Genomic DNA, 17386 nt, shown 5'->3' on the forward strand with positions numbered 1-17386 from the left:
GCTGGCAATATTTCAAAATTAAACAAAAGTTTAATCTCAATATGTTCCAGTCATTTTACAAGTAAACACTCAACATGTACAGTTAACGTGGTTCTCACGAGTCTTGCCGTTTTCTCCCACAAATGAAACTGAACAACAAACACTGAACAGTGGGATATCCTCAGCATTTAAAGAAGAAATTTGGAAGGCTGATGCTTTTTTGTCCCAGTCATAAATGTCCTCAGACAAGCAGTTCTTCCCAGGTTGTCTCACAGTTCCTCCACTACCTCCAGTTTATGGCTGAGGATCACTTCATGACCCTGAAACTTAAAGTATCCAACAAATTTCTTCTTCTGGAGCATCAGGGGGAACCACAGGATGTCATCAGCCCACATTTGACTGAAAGGAATTTGGTCACATTCAAACCACTGAGGCCTCATTTCTAGAAAACAAACGAGAAAATAATAAGTAGACCTGAGAATGAAACAAATTTTTATCATCTACCTTGAGATATTACAGGAGGTTCATAAATTATTGAGTTTATCGCTGTTCTCTATGAGGAAAAAGATTGTGCTTTTGAATTGAAAGTTAAAAAACACTTATAGGTATGTGTCTTTTGAAGTCTGTCTTAAAACAATACCCACATGTCCACATTTACATTGAAAGAGTTATTGTTCACTGACTGTAAAGAAATCCTTTTCTAGCTCAACACCAATGCAAGAGAATTAATTCCACCGTCTTCATTGCCTTCCAAAGTGCATCTGAAGCTACTGTGAGGCTTCAGATGAACAAACCAAAGTTAATCATTTTAGTACAGATATCCCTCTTTGCATTTCCCTGCTGAGCTGCAGTGAAGGCATAGCAACAAAAAGCAGGAATATCATCATAAAAAACTTTCTCCACTTCCTAACTCTGACTGAAGAAGCCTCATTTTAACTTTGGCAGAAATTTAGAATGAGGTGTTGCACAGAATGACGAATGACCCCCATTCTCTTATAATGGAGTTGTGCTGAGAAGGGAATTCTACATACAGCCACTATGGAGAGGAGGAATCAAAGTGACCAGTTACTCTTTCAATGTACAGTACATACAGGCATGTGAGTATTGTTTTAAAACAGACTTAAAAAAATGGGAACCTACCCTTTAAAAGGTCTAGTGTGTAGGATTTAGTGGCAGATTGAAACCATTTCAATACAGCTCGCCTCACCCTCCCCTTCCAAGCGTGTAGGAGAAACTACGGTGGCCACGAAACTCGCGAAAAACGCAAACAGCCCTATCTAGAGCCTGTGTTTGGTTTGTCCGTTCTAGGCTACTGTAGAAACATGGCTTTGCAACATGGTGGCCTCCCTGGAAGGAGACCCGCTCCCTCTGTAGATAAAAACGGCTTATTCTAAGGTAATGAGAACACAACGATTCTTATTTTCAGGTGATTATACACTAATGAAAACATACTTATAAATATTATATTCCATTTCTGCCAATAGCTCCTCCTAAATGTTACACACTGGACCTTTCAGTGCTAATGCCAACAAATGTACAGTATATGGACGCATAATTCAAGGGTACAAACAAATCAGAAGATCTCAGACTGTGGAAATTTATAAAATACATAATTTTAGGAGGAAATTTAGTTAGAACTTTGGCATCAATTACCTGACTAAAAAAAAAAAATCACACTTTCCACCGAGGCTTGGCTTCTCCTGTAACTACAAAACATGTAGCTAACTTTTGTAGCTAACTTTCATCTGCAGGATCCTGTGAATTGATTTCTGATTTCGTAAACATTACCACTTGCTCAGACTGCTTCTGAAACTTTACACTTTAAAGTCATACTAGTCCTTAAGTTTCAGCTATTGCTTCTTATCTTGTCAAATCAGTGTTAGCAGCACTATCTTTGGCACATTTCATTCAAGTTTTTTCCTCCATTTATCTCTTCACCCCTTTGGCTGTTTGACTTCTCCATGAGCTGCGCTTTGTTGTGTGTCTCTAAGCTTGACCCAGTTGACCTTGACTAAATTCTCAGGAAATGCAGATCACTGCAGGTCTCTGCATTCCTTCTGTTGAGGGCCTCTTCTTTCCTTTGTGTATTTACAGTCTTTTAACCTTTACTACTGAGAGTCCACTTATAGATTCTACCCCTTAACTAATATGCTCTCCTTGCTCACAGTCATGTCTGTGAAAAAGTTCCCAGGTAAGTGTTTCAATCAAAAACTGTTTTGATTCTCAGAAGGCCTCATTATCTAAACTTCAATGCAAATGCCAAACTTAAATTGCCATGAAGCCTTCACAGTCTTTGAGAAAGGAAGTCAAGATTAAGGGGAACCAAAAGTGAAAATGGAAAGTTTCTGCAGGATTACAGGGTTTTTGTCGGTTACGTGGAATTATGTACAACAAAAATAGTCTTCCTCTTCACCTCCAAAGTGCTTGAAAATGGTTTATCACGGTAACAAATAATGGATTTAAAACGAATGCTATTTAATATTATGAGTTGTTCCTATTAAAGATGATAGTGCCGTTTTCCAGCTCCATTTATCTAAAATCTAACTTTATTATCACTTTCCACAGTTATTCCACTATGATTATGATTTTCCTATAAACATAAAAATTAGAGAAAAAATGATGCTGGAGTTGTCCTTTACCACTACTTGCTTTCACTTCTTCCCAGTTCAGTGTGGTGCAGTGGAAACATACCATCTGATTCTGTTGGTTCTCCATTATAAGTGTCGGCTCTGAAAATATGGACGTCGAGTAATTGTGTTTCTCCAACAAATTCAAATTTGATATTTCCGACCTTCTCGAGAGCATCCACCGTGAGGCCACTTTCTTCTTGTAGTTCTCTAAAAATGAAAACATCAAATAAATATTTGATAAAGTGTATTTTTTAAAATAAACTCACAGTACACGTCACACAGACACTAAAAGCAAGTAAAGATGGTAAAGTGATTAGTGTTTCCCAAACAGAGAATCTATTTGTGCAGCCCACACAAACAGACACAAAGGTCAACTACATTCACTGATGAAGACAGTAAGATGTGGTTGAGAGCTCCAGAAAATCTTGCAAGTGGACCTTTGAGTTTGCAAGATTATATTGACACATTGTTTATTTCCTCCTTATAAAAGTCTGGTAAAATGTCGGGAAAAAAATATCGAAATAAAACTGCAGATTGTTTTTTTAAAAATCTGCCCGAATGGTGCATTCATGAACAATTACTTGCAGCCGACTCTCAATGTTTAGTGGTGTTTTCCCCCAAACACTGCTTCCCTAAAAGCTGAACCAAATACACTCTGAATTCTTGTGTAAGTGTAGGATTTTTAAGTCCTACTCTGATACAGTATCTCCAGTGCATCCGGAAAGTATTCACAGCACTTCACTTTTTCCACATTTTGTTATGTTATAGCCTTATTCCAAAACAGATTAAATTCATTATTTTCCTCGAAATTCTACAAACAATACCTCATAATGACAACGTGAAAGAAGTTTGTTTGAAATCTTTGCAAATTTATTAAAAATAAAAAACACCTTTGCCATGACACTCAAAATTGAGCTCAGGTGCATCCTGTTTCCACTGATCATACTTGTGATGTTCCTACAACTTGACTGGAGTTGACCTGTGGTAAATTCAGTTGATTGGACATGATTTAGAAAGGCACACACCGATCTATATAAAAGGTCCCACAGTTAACAGTCCATGTCAGAGCACAAACCAAGCCATCAAGTCCAAGGAATTGTCTGTAGACCGCCGAGACAGGATTGTATCGAGGCACAGATCTGGGGAAGGGTACAGAAACATTTCTGCAGAATTGAAGGTCCCAATGAGCACAGCGGCCTTCATCATTCGTAAATGGAAGAAGTTTGGAACCACCAGGACTCTTCCTAGCTGAGCAAGGGAGGTGACCAAGAACCCGATGGTCACTCTGACAGAGCTCCAGTGTTTCTCTGTGGAGAGAGGAGAACCTTCCAGAAGAACAACCATCTCTGCAGCACTCCACCAATCAGGCCTGTATGGTAGAGTGGCCAGACGGAAGCCACTCAGTAAAAGGCACATGACCGCCCGCCTGGAGTTTGCCAAAAGGCACCTAAAGGACTCTCAGACCATGAGAAACTAAATACTCTGGTCTGATGAAACAAAGATTGAACTCTTTGGCCTGAATGGCAAGCATCACATCTGGAGGACACCAGGCAGCGCTCATCACCTGGCCAATACCGTCCCTACAGTGAAGCATGGTGGTGGCAGCGTCATGCTGTGTGGATGTTTTTCAGCGGCAGGAACTGGGAGACCAGTCATGATCGAGGGAAAGATGAATGCAGCAATGTACAGAGACATCCTTGATGAAGACCTGCTCCAGAGTGCTCTGGACCTCAGACTGGGGCAAAGGTTCATCTTCCAATAGGACAACGACCCTCAGCACACAGCCAAGATAACAAAGGAGTGGCTACGGGACAACTCTGTGAATGTCCTTGAGTGGCCCAGCCAGGGCCCAGACTTGAACCCGACTGAACATCTCTGGAGAGATCTGAACATGGCTGTGCACCGACGCTCCCCATCCAACCTGATGGAGCTTGAGAGGTCCTGCAAAGAAAAATGGGAGAAACTGCCCAAAAATAGGTGTGCCACACATGTAGCATCATACTGAAAAAGACTTGAGGCTGTAATTGGTGCCAAAGGTGCTTCAACAAAGTATTGAGCAAAGGCTGTGAATACTTATGTACATGTTATTTTTTTGTTTTATTTTTTTATTTTAATTATTTTGCAAAGATTTCAAACAAATTTCTTTCACATTGTCATTATGAGGTATTGTTTGTAGAATTTTGAGGAAAATAATTAATTTAATCCGTTTTGGAATAAGGCTGTTACGTAACAAAATGTGGAAAAAGTGAAGCGCTGTGAATACTTTCCGGATGCACTGTACCATGTTAAGTGCTTATTCCTTTATTATTGTCTCCCTTTTTCTTCCATTTTCTCATGCAAAGCTAAATATAGTAAAACACTATGATGTAACATAGCTTACAAGATTTGAATCTTGTATCTTAGAAATCTCACTTCAGAGACCTGTCTGAATCTAGGTTTAGCTGAACAGCACACAGTTCAGAAAGTACACATACACCAACGGATTCTGTCTAAATGTTTTGAGTAACAACACTTGATTTAAGACCTTTTCTTTGATTGGTTTATCAAGCTACTAGCCAACGCAGCAATCACAACATAAAGTATTTTTACTGATACAAAGAACTAGGATTGGTCAGTTACTTCCTCCAATATTGACAACTGTCTGGCTGTCTTGAGTGTTCTGGTTGAAAAGCATAACTAACAGTCTTGAGATTTTACTGATTTATTCAGCCTTTGATCATCATTCACACAAAGCAGGTCTGTTTTTCATATTTGAGATAAACCAGCTTGAGACAGGGCCTACCTGCCTTCAGGGCCTCCTGCTGATGACTGATGATCACACATCGTCCAGACTAAACATTCATTTATTTTGTCAAGCTTACAAACTACATGAATTAACATCTTAAATGAGCAAATATGCTTTTCTATCCTCCCCTTAACACTTGGACATTACACTGTCATGCCACAGCTCCATGTCTTGCGTTATGTTGTTATTATTAATGTTAGAGGTGTAACGATATCCAGCGTGGCATGATATAATGCAAATTCAAAGCTGTGATGTGAGAATATGCATTGTGAAGCTGAAACATGAATTGTGAAATCAATTAATTCTTGTCGAACTTTCTTTTTTCCTTCAAGAGATTCTAAAATCTGTTAGAGAAAGAAAAGAAATGCTTTGTTTTTTCACAGGATGAATAAACATGGACTTTTCTACTGCTTTTATTGCTTGTTTTCATTCAGGCTTTGTCAAAAAATATTTTTAACAAACTGCTTTTCCTTTAAAATAATAGGGAGGGTGTCCTGAAGGCTCCTGATAACAACTGGCGAGATGAATTTACCTCCTTGCACCATCTTCAATAGTTTCTCCAGGTTGAACTTTGCCCCCAAACCCATTCCACTTCCCAACCCCAAATCCTCTCTTCTTCATGCCGAGCAGCACTCTGCCCGGCTGGACCACCAGCACCAGGGTCAGCAGCTTGGGGCTCAACATCCCACCTGTCTGAGAGGAGAGGAAGAAATCTAACGTTACAAAAACACAATGTAAATACTGCTGCTAGGCGGAACTGAATGCGTACCGTCAACTCAGCGTTAATACCCTTACCTGTTCAATTTCTGCCCACAAATACCAAACAAATTAAGGACATAAGAAGTTTTTTCCCGCGTGCAGCACTACAGTCGTCACATGATCGTCGCTGATGTGTAGGATTACGGATTGGTCAAATCAACGTCAGACTGGATTCACGAGTCCCAACATTTGCTTGGAAGATCAGTTGAAATGTGTTACCTTGAAACATGTTCGACTAGAAACTGCAGCGGTATGGGTTTAAAACACCAGCGTGTCCTCCAGTCAAACCACTCACTCACTTTACACACCTGTTCATTTTAGATGACCCACGGTGTGATTAAAATATAAATAAATCTTTTTCAAAATTTTGTATATAAATATCAATATATATCATATATAATGTGTCAGAATGTTATGAAAATACAAAATAACTGCATTGTATGTTTGTTGTCTTGTGATGATCACTGACTGGAGGTCATACCAACCTTTGATAATATTACTACTACTACCAACCACTAATAATAATCAACTTTATTCATATAGCACCTTGTTTTCAATGATATTTACAAAGGGCTTTATGGTATAAAAAGTAATAAAAGACAGACATGATTAATATTTATTCTGAGGGAAATTGTTGTGCAGCAGTTGCAGTACAAAGTAGGAAAGAGTGCAAATATGAAATATGAATATGGTACAAATCCAAAATATATCTTTTCATGATAAAGATTACTATTCTAAGGACGGTTTAAATACAAGACATGAAGGGTATTTAAAGGAACAACAAAAAGTACACAAATTACATAAAAAACAAAGTGTCAAAGAAGTGCCTGATTTCCTCAGGTATGACTGTATTACAGTAGTCTGGGTGAGATGTGATGAAGGCAGGAAAAACAGTTTCCATGAAAGAAACATGACTATCCCAGATAGGAACTATTATTGCCAGTGTTTTGCAGTAAGGGGACATATATAGATATTACGCACAGTCTTTGTCTTTGACCAATGGTAAGTTGTATTTTCACGCATGCGCAGTTTATCATACGCGATACATAACCCTGCCCAGTGAATACAATGTGGTGCCTCTTCTTGCAGAGGAGGTCTATACACTCCTCGTTTTGTTTAATGAAGAAGTTAAAGGGTAAAACTCCCGCCGAACAGCGGTGGCTGCAGCGGCAGCTCAAAGACCCGTATGTCAAAGCTTCTCACGCCCAACACTTCCGGTGCAGAAGCGCCTTCAAGCTGCTGGAGATAGATGACAAGTTTGGGCTTTTACAGCCTGGATATAGTGTGGTGGACTGCGGAGCTGCACCTGGAGCCTGGAGCCAGGTGGCAGTCCAGAAGGTCAACTCAGCCGGGACAGGTGAGAGAGGAGGTGAGACAGGTATCTGCGAATGGACACAATAACAGGGACACACCAGGCAGTATGATATGAAAGCAGCAGCATTGTGGAGCTTATGAGCTTCAGGTTCTGTTGAGGCTGTGTCAGAGGGGTTGTGTTCAACTCTGGTAACTTTTATGGTGTTTCTGTCCATTATGTCCACCCCCGTTAATTGTAGATATAAAGTACTATGGATCTTGGCTACCCTTCTTGGCTTACTTAAGTTAATTGAAGCAGTTGTTCTACATTATCTTTTATTGGAGAATGAGCTTTTATTTATTACTAAATCCTTGTAAATGTCACAATTCTTGCAGTGCTTTTAAAATGTCCTTCTGACTGCAGTCATCTGTAGAGGAATAAATAATACTGGAGAAACAATTTGACAGATTTTTCAAGATAATCAAGTGATCCATTTGTCCTATAAATCATTGACCAAGATAGGAGCTTCTGGTACTGGAGGATATGATTATTTTGGGCAACATTAACATTATTTGGACAATCAATATGTTTTTGACTCTTGTCATTTAAATATCACATCGTCGTTTTATTTGGTATGACTTTTGTTTTATTCAGTGTCTGCCCATCTCTGTTGTAATCATGTAATACATGCTGTGTTACTGTGGTACTGTCAGCATTTATGGACAGTTAGGGAACAACAATACTACATTTAAAGGCTGGAGCTGCAGTAAGTTATAAATAATGGACAATTTGTAAATGATTTTATAATCCTTATTGTGTTATCATCATTAGACTAATAAAAGTTTTGAGTTTCTGCACTAAATAATCAATAAATAATTATTGTGTAGCAGTTTTAGTAATTATGAAACATCACTGCAGTTGACTCTAAACTTCATACAAATGCAGGGAACAACTCAGAAAGCCACATCGATGTACTGCAGTTTTATTTTAAACATAATGTAAAGTTATGTTGTAGATGTCACAGCTGATGCCACATGCATGAGACCTCTCAAGTGTTCTTGCGTGTTTTAGTCCATGTAATACAAATCCCATATTCCTTACTTAACATATTTTTAAAGCATACTGTTTCAGACTTTGGATTTGTGTTTTTTCCACCTTGCAGGCAGCCACTGGTTTATGAAAATCAATATTCAGACACTTGTAACTTAGTTGTTTTCTAACTAATGGAAACTAGTGATTACTTAGAAGATAGGCAGTTCACATGAGAAAATTTGAAGCACTTTGGTTAGCAGAAATATATATAATTTGGGGCTAAAAATGCAAAAAAAAAACCCCACAAGTGTGGTGATAGTAATAGTTGTTTATATATTATGTTATTAACTTAATATTGAAACAGTAGATTAAAAAGTACCTAAAAGCGGTTTAACAAACAAACCACCACTAATGGATTCAGCCCGTTTCCAGTTTTTCCGGTGGGCTATTTGTACTATGTGATACATCAACTATGATGGAAGTAACACATTAACACGTTCACACACCACAGAAATATCTCCTTGTAAATTACAGTTGAAATGTTTTCTTGAGTCCTAGATCCAGAGTTACCACATGGTACAGTTGTTGGCATTGATCTGCTGAACATACCGCCTCTGGACGGTGCCCACTTCCTGTCTAGTCATGATGTCACTGACCCGGCCACACACGCCAAGCTGCTGGAGCTGCTTCCCAATGGCCAGGCTCATGTCATCCTGAGCGACATGGCGCCCAACGCCAGCGGTTTCCGAGATATGGACCACGAGAAACTCATCATGATGTGTTTGTCTTTGATAGACTTGGCTGAGAAGATTTTACAGCCAGGTGGCTCTCTGGTTTGTAAATACTGGGACGGGATCCTTGCTCATAAACTCCAGGAGAAACTCTCAAGTGTGTTCAGTAGCGTTCGGACGTTAAAGCCAAACGCCAGCAGAAAGGATTCGGCTGAGAGATATTTCTTCGCTAGAATGTACAGAAAGCCAGTAAAATGATCATAGTTGTCTTTTATTTTTCTAATGTCTATCCTAAAATGAACAATTTGTTCAATTTAGATGTTTTCTGGAGACTCACATAAGTGCACACTGTGTTTTTGATGAGTGAACCTGAAGAAGAGGCTTACCTAATAACTTTGATCAAAAGGTGGCACTGTTGAGGCATCAGTAAGGCTCACAGCTGCAGGCACAGACACATTACATACTGATGGTGCTGATTTTTATCCCTGCAAGCTGAACACAGTAGCAGCAGTGAATCAGTAATATGTAAACCTATGAAAGAATCATCAGTGTGATATTCCTCAAGAGCCCAATGCTGTGTCTTCTCTCAAGTTATTGTTTGCCCCACAGTGTTTGTTCTACACAGTTTGGTATTTGCTTTGTTACAGAAAGTCATTTACCAGTGCTGCTTATGCTAATAATATGCACTGCCAGCCATGTAGAAATATGTAATCATTCCCTCATTGAGAGCTTATGAAGGGAAAACCTAAGACATAAGAGTCACATACAGCATGACTAATGGGAAGTGGGCTGATAGCTTGGCACGCTGCAAGTGTTGTCGAGCTCTGCTCTCTGACAGCGGAGAGATGTCCATTTCCTGGGAAAATGTTTTCAGCCCAGTAGACACATTTTCTTTTATGATTCTTCTTTAAATCACTGTGCTGAACACTTTGGAAAGTACTATTTATTTTGTTTGTCTTTGTGCTTTTTAATACTGATTTGATTCTGGTCTGACCCTAGTTTAGAACCACTGGTAATGAAATAAAAGGATGTTTCTATCAGAGCTACATTACAAAAGACACAACACATATGTTTGATTTCACAGAAATGTATATAGAGATTCACAGTATAGACCTTGCTAATATAATGTCTACAATGTCATGTGCATAATTGTACCATTCATCAAGGGCATAGCACAAATATTTGGGCCCTGTGCATATGCCATCTCAGTGGGCCCCCTCCCTCCTTAATACATCATTTTTCATGCATGTACAGATAACTTTATATAACTTTAATTATAGCTAATATGACAAGAGAGAGAGATGGGGAATGACACTCCCATGTACAAATGACAAATGAATAACACAAAACACATGCATTCTTAGTGGTAATTAGTAATGATGTTTTTTGTACCACTTTTAAGCTAATATTACTCAAATAAATTTGTGATACTTTGACAATCAGGTGTGCTTGGTGCATGATTATAAATACTAAAGAAAAGGTAGGAAAACTATACATTATACTATAACTATATATCCTGGCCTCCACACTGAGAAATGATTACTGTATTTCATAATAAAGACAAGTAAACAAGTCATGTTTTACAGTGCTAGCTAGTAGTGTTCACTCTTGATGTTTTAATGTAAACCGCTGCAAATGGTTGCTTGATATACAGCAGGTAAAATCAGTATTGAACACGTCACCATTTTTCTCAGTAAATATATTTCTAAAGTGCTATTGACATGAAATTTTCACCAGATGTTGGTAACAACCCATGCAATCCACACATGCAAAGAAATCTAACCATAGATGTATAATAGATGAAAGATGTATAATAATGTTAAATGACACAGGGAAAAAGTATTGAACACACTTACTGAAATTCATTTAATACTTCGTACAAAAGCCTTTGTTGGTAATGACTGCTTCAAGACGCCTCCTGTATGGAGAAACGAGTTGCATGCATTGCTGAAGTGTGATTTTGGCCCATTCTTCCACACAAACAGTCTTCAAATCTTGACGGTTCCGTGGGCCTCTTCTATGAACTCTGATCTTTAGTTCTTTCCAAAGATTTTCAATTGGAGTCAAGTCAGGTGATTGGCTGGGCCATTCTTGCAGCTTTATTGTTTTCTCTGAAACTAACTGAGAGTTTACTTGGCTGTGTGTTTGGGATCATTGTCTTGCTGAAATGTCCACCCTCGTTTCATCTTCATCATCCTGGTAGATGGCAGCAGATTTTTATCAAGAATGTCTCTACATTTTTCCATTCATCCTACCTTCAATTATATGAAGTTTGCCAGTACCGTATGCTGAAAAACAGCCGCACACCATGATGTTTCCACCTCCAAACTTTACTGTTGGTGTGGTGTTTTGGGGGTGATATGCAGTGCCATTTCTGTGTATTATGGCATCCAAAGAGTTCAATTTTGGTCTCATCTGACCCCACTATATCTTCCCAGTATGTCCCAGGCTTGTCCAAATGTTGTGCAGCAAGCTTTAAACGAGCTTCAACATGCTTTTTCTTCAGTAATGGAGTCTTGCGTGGTGAGTGTGCATTAGGGCCATGGCGGTTGAGTGCATTACTTATTGTTTTCTTTGAAACAATTGTACCTGCTAATTCCAGGTCCTTCTCAAGCTGTACACAAGTGGTCCTTGGCTCTTGAACAACTCTTCTGATAATTCTTTTCACTCCTCTGTCAGAAATCTTGCGAGGAGCACCTGGTCATGGCCGGATTATGGTGAAATGATGTTCTTTCCACTTCCGGATGACGGCCCCAACAGTGCTCCCTGGAACATTCAGAAGTTTTGAAATCTTTCTGTAACCAATGCCATCAGTATGTTTTGCAACAATAAGGTTACAAAAGTCTTGAGAGCGCTCTTTGCTTTTACCCATCATGAGATGTTTCTTCTGTGACACCTTGGTAATGAGACACCTTTTTATAGGCCACCAGTTGGGACTGAACCAATATTAATTTGCACTGACAAGGGGCAGGATTGCTTTCTAATTACTAATTGTCTTGGCTTTCCATGCCTTTTTGCACCTCCCTTTCTTCATGTGTTCAATACTTTTTCCCTGTGTCATTTAACATTATAACACATAACTTAATGTATGGACATCTATGGTTTAATTTCTTTGTATGTGTGGATTCCATGAGTTGTTACCAACATTTGGTGAAAATTTCATTTCAATAGCACCTTTAGAAATATATTTACTGAGAAAAATGGTGACGCGTTCAATACTTATTTTACCCGCTGTATCTTTTAGTAGCCACTTTATAAGCTCACCTAGTCTCAGATCCTCAGTAACATAATATGGAAGGAAGGGAAACGCTGCTTAATTTATCAGCAAGCTAAGCTAAGCTGCTAGGTAGCTAAGTTCAGGCTATCTAGCAGTATTAAAATATTCTAAAACAGGTGCTAGCAAGTTGTGTTCACTGCTTTAACAGCTGTTTTCACTCAAATTATTATTAATAATGTCTGGCTTTTCGCATTTGGTAGCCTGACTTCAGTTTTTTGAAAGACATGATTGCCTGAAAGTCTCTGAATCCCCTGCAATTACCATGGTTTAATGTTTATTGCTAGTGGATTAAACCATCTGCAGCTCATAGAGGGTGAATAGTCTGTCAAACTAGTATATTTAGCCACAGATAATAATTAACTGATAAAAATCAAAAATTGTAGTTAAAAACAAACTTTTAATTCCAAGCTTTTTGAGTGTCCTCCCCATATTTGGGCCCCAGGTAGTTCATTCCACTATTCCCCACACTATGCTGCCCCTGCCATTCACAGATTAATAACAGGCCTGATAAGCAGTTAGAAGATGTTGTGTATTATGGATTCTGTGTATAATGATTGGAGATAACCTTTAGAAGTGGTGATTATAAATCTGTATTGTTCTTGTGTTGAATCAATTGAACATTGAACTTTATGGAAGTCAATACATTTTGTTTTATTTCAGGGTTGCCCATGTAGCAAAAAAAAATCCTTTTTACCTATTCCAGCTGAACACATGTTCCTTATAGCGTGACTAATTTGTTATGAAAATGAACTCCTTCAAATTACTTATAAATTATCATTGTTATTAAAATTTGATTATTCCTAAATTGCTGTTTAAAGTCTGATCATTCCACAAAATAAAAATTAGAAGCCTTATCAAGACTGAATTTGCATTTATGGCACCAAAGGAAGAGATGGTGCATATGAATAAATTAAACAGACTGCTATTTACCCTTTCTGTCTCAGGAGAGATGAGCAATACAGTATGAAACTGAAACATTTGTGTCTCTTGGTAAAATTAACTGCATAGAGGAGGGACTGACCTCTAAAGATGATTGTTTGGAATGAATGTGAGCAGCCATGCCTGTTGATGAAGCTGATAGTGAAAGATGTGAACAGATGACCAATTTTACTTCTCATTACTTGTTGATTATTCAGCCCTTTGCTATTTAGATTTAAATTATTCCAAAATTACTGTGGGATTTATGTAAATTCCACTGTGGCAGAGCTCTCGGGCTCAGGATGAATGATGATTTATTCTCAGGTTAATTCATTCTTCTCTGGCCAGCTGCAGGTTCAGATGTAAATATTAGTAAATTAAGAGAGAGCTGCAAATTCTGAATTCAGATTTGACGCTGAGATGCTGTAATCGCCTCTATAATCATCTGAATTTTGAAAACAAATCTGCTGCACAAAAACTGCTTCGATTAGTTTTTTTGTTGAATATGTTTGTATGCACTTTAATAGTGCAGTGCTATTCAGGATATCAAAGGTGATGCAGGCTAATATCCCTCAAACAACAGCTTATGTACTTTTGGTTAACAATATACACCACATATTTCAATTTGTAGCTGGTAAAACACTTCAGATATCACAATGTTTCTTCTCTGTTTTCTGTCAGTTGTGTAAGAGGTATGTTATGATCAAATTATGAGGATGAAGATTAGTATAATCAGCTGCCACTTAGTGTCACCTTAATAAAGTGTTACTAGGTAATTTCTGAGCATAAACACACAGTCTTTGGGAGGAAGGTTTTTTTCTTTCTTATTATGAATAAAATTGTGTTCACTTTAGTGAGTTCTTCTTAGATACATCTGCCTCTTTCTGTGTGCTGTGACGTTATTTGCTCTGGTGTCAAGGCCTGCAGAAGACATACAATTAGAAAAGCTCTTGAATAGTTTGAAATCAGAATTGATTTGTTCTGCCGCCTGCATGCTTTTATAAAAACTATCCCTGCTGGACTTTGGAGTGATTTAGAAAACGGCATCGTTTTCAGATGTAAACTAGCAAATGATGTTTATGAGATGCAACACAACTCCAGAACTTGGTACATTTTGTAAAAGAAGGAATGTTTCCTTTTTAAATTTTGCTCGGTCTCAATAATAAAACAAACAGTCTCTCTAATATTAACACAGTGGAAGTCTCAAATTGACAGGAAATTAAAGAAATGGTAATATCATTTCTAACCATCGCGCCATTCATTCCCTTGGCTGACCTGAGTTGCCAAAATGAATTGCTCATCTGACATTCATTATTCCCTGAGCCTGTCCCTGAATGTTAGCAGACTGAGCCAAGCAGGCATTCACTGACACAAAGTAATTACTACTATTATGATGATAATTTCATACCATCTTCACAAATAAATGAATCTGAAATCTCAGGACAGTATGACGACTGGAACTTTTTTTTTGTACCGCTTTCAGTTTATAATAATAATAATAATAAACTTTATTTGTATAGCACCTTTCATGTGAGATACATAAGAAATGCAGCTCAAAGTGCTTTACAACAAAGAAAATGACATGCACCGAGTGCTTCACATGAAAGACATAGAATTAACATAAAAACATAGAACACCATAATTAATGGAAAATTAAACCTTCTTGATAATAATAGTAAAAAATAAAATTAAAATAAAGATAAAAATAGAATGCATAACATAAGATGGAAAATAAAACCCACAAAATAATAATAATAATGATAAAATTGTATCAGGAAAGTCACAGCTAATTCAATTCTAAAGTGAAGAGATACGTTTTTTGCTTGCTTTTTAAAAAATATTTAGCGAGCTGGCTTCCCTGATAATAGGTAGTGATGTTTCATAGCTTTGGGGCCTAACTGACAATAATAATAGTAATAACTTTATTTGTATAGCATATTTCATGCAAAGATGCAGGCCAAAGTGCTTCACAAGACATATAGCAATAATAAACAACAAAGGTAATAGAAAGAAAATAAATAAACAGTTTGATAAATGATACCAGCAACGTCAACCCAAATTAAAATCCAAGTTAAAAGACAGGTCTTTAATTTATTTTAAAAATACCAAGGGAGTTTGCTGTCCTGAGATCCACAGTTTAGGGCCAAAAAAACAGAAAGCAGCCTCACCAGATTTCTTGTGGGAGACTTTAGGAGCTTCTAAAAGAAAGGCAGTGGAAGATCTGAGAGTTCTTGTTGACATAAAATGAGAGGCAATCGCTGATGTATGAGGGTGCTAGATTATGTAATGCTCTGTAGATAAGTAAAAGGACTTTAAAATCTATTCTAAACGATACAGGTAGCCACTGCAGTGATGTTTGTATTTGTATATTAAATCCTGGCTGCAGCATTCTGAATTATCTGTAATTTTCTTAAAGACTTCTTAGGAAGACCAGTAAAAAGAGAGTTGCAGTAGTCTAAGCGACTAGTAATAAAAGCATGTTTGAGCATTTCGGCATCGTTCTGAGTTTTAAATGATCTTATTTTGGCAATGTTCCTCAGATGAAAAAATTATGCGTTTGTGATGATGATGTCGATGTCTTGGCAAACCATTTGACATGATGACACTGGGAAATGTCCCTGTAAACAACTGAGTTTCTCAGAAAATGTGGGAATTTAAAATGAAGCATGCAATTAAAATTTTCATGCCTGTTCAAACATGTTATTGGAGCAACAGTGCTCCAGTGCATCTCACACCGTGACGTTCTAAAGTCTGCCTCTCTGGCACTATCATACAAAAGGACACATGTCAGAGAATAATCAAGCAATCTCTTCTTGATGTTTGCTTTTTCGAGGTTGACGCAGTCCTGCAGAAAAATGTCAGGCACATTATTGCAAACAGGGTGAAGGATGGTTGTGGGAGGAGGGTTAAAGAGACAAGGGAAAAACAAAACACAGGCTTCGGAGAACAAAACAAAGCACAGGTTGCACTCAGTGGCACCATTTTGCATCCTCATATCAACCTGACATTTACTAGCAAGTATGGAAAATGACTGCAGATGGAAACTGAAAGCTAATAACCTTATGTTAACATTCTTACTGCTAATGTGGATTTCCTTCAGGTAATTTATCAGACTTCTACTTTTTAAGTTTACAAGGTTTTACAAGAATAATGTCTGCCTTGCGTGGACAAATAATTTTTAAATTGATGTGTGGTAGGAAAAAAAGGGGAGAAGGGGATAGGGATTATATATAGTGTTGGTTTTGAGTATCCTACAATGTCCTTTCTTATGTCAGCACCATCATTTTCTACTGTCTTCTTTACATTTGCAAACAAAGACATATTTTTCTTGTGTTGATAAACTAATTACTAACTACTCTTTATCAGTAATTGTTACTTGTACTTACTTGTTAGGGAAGGTCTAAGCTCATTACAACCAAATGTGGCAGCTCTCTTTATCAAACCCTTTAAACATGAGTATAGCTTTAAACCCTCTGGAGCTCATGAATAATAATGCTTCACTATCATCATCAGCTATCCTTTGAAGACCAGAAAGACCACTTATCAGTCTAAACACGCCAAGCGTCTATATCATCTTAATATCATGTTTCCTATGAATCAGCTATTGAGTGGGTGAATGAATTTGATTGTTTCCCTCTTTTGCTACATCCCTTTTTTCTTGTGAAGACATTGTCCATTTATAATCTCAGTAAACCCAGATGACTTGTTTTGTCAACATACTGATCACGTTACATTATTTACAACCTTTTACAGTTTGTGAAAACAGTGAAGGTTCTAGTTAGAGTCAAAATCAAAAAACAGCTTTTAAACTAGAAAAGCTTATCTAGACAAAGTTATTGGCATCAAACTGTGAAGCACTACCATTTTGTATAATGCAACTTTACTTGCTATGAGGGTCTACATTTTAAATAATCTCATTGTCATCTCAGAACAAACTGGTCATTGGCTCATGGATGATGTCCATGGATGAAGTGACTCCTG

General features: G+C 37.7%; 2 protein-coding genes across 5 annotated transcripts; one reads left to right on the forward strand and one right to left on the reverse strand.

Annotated features, from left to right (window-relative positions):
• Nucleotides 1-10: 10 nt before the first annotated feature.
• On the reverse strand, nucleotides 11-6382 carry nudt1 (nudix (nucleoside diphosphate linked moiety X)-type motif 1). The gene is made up of 4 exons (XM_044180229.1): nucleotides 6190-6382; nucleotides 5927-6087; nucleotides 2671-2816; nucleotides 11-421 (listed from the first exon to the last, which is right to left on the reverse strand). The coding sequence occupies exons 2-4, from the start codon at nucleotides 6076-6078 to the stop codon at nucleotides 249-251; spliced, it is 471 nt and encodes a 156-aa protein (XP_044036164.1). The 5' UTR covers nucleotides 6079-6087; nucleotides 6190-6382; the 3' UTR covers nucleotides 11-248.
• A 771-nt stretch (nucleotides 6383-7153) lies between these two features.
• On the forward strand, nucleotides 7154-10649 carry mrm2 (mitochondrial rRNA methyltransferase 2). Of its 4 annotated transcripts, none has more exons than XM_044180232.1 (2): nucleotides 7154-7510; nucleotides 9032-10649. In XM_044180232.1, exons 1-2 carry the CDS (start codon nucleotides 7222-7224, stop codon nucleotides 9466-9468), a joined length of 726 nt encoding a protein of 241 aa, XP_044036167.1. In that variant the 5' UTR covers nucleotides 7154-7221; the 3' UTR covers nucleotides 9469-10649. The 4 variants fall into 4 exon arrangements, with proteins under 4 accessions (XP_044036167.1, XP_044036165.1, XP_044036166.1 ...); XM_044180230.1 differs by having other exon boundaries at nucleotides 7155-7522; XM_044180231.1 differs by having other exon boundaries at nucleotides 7156-7522; nucleotides 9038-10649.
• The last annotated feature ends 6737 nt before the right edge of the window (nucleotides 10650-17386 follow it).

This window comes from Siniperca chuatsi, linkage group LG21, assembly GCF_020085105.1.
Source record: "Siniperca chuatsi isolate FFG_IHB_CAS linkage group LG21, ASM2008510v1, whole genome shotgun sequence".
Lineage (NCBI taxonomy): Eukaryota > Metazoa > Chordata > Actinopteri > Centrarchiformes > Sinipercidae > Siniperca > Siniperca chuatsi.

Coding starts and splice junctions, on each gene's coding strand:
- nudt1 (XM_044180229.1), bottom strand. CDS start 6,078: ATGTTGAGCCCCAAGCTGCTGACCCTGGTGCTGGTGGTCCAGCCGGGC. Junction 2,817..5,926: donor ATTGAAGATGGTGCAAGGAG/GTAAATTCATCT, acceptor TTTCATTTTTAG/AGAACTACAAGAAGAAAGTG. Junction 422..2,670: donor AGAACCAACAGAATCAGATG/GTATGTTTCCAC, acceptor TTTGTTTTCTAG/AAATGAGGCCTCAGTGGTTT.
- mrm2 (XM_044180230.1), top strand. CDS start 7,222: ATGTGGTGCCTCTTCTTGCAGAGGAGGTCTATACACTCCTCGTTTTGT. Junction 7,523..9,031: donor CGGGACAGGTGAGAGAGGAG/GTGAGACAGGTA, acceptor TGTTTTCTTGAG/TCCTAGATCCAGAGTTACCA.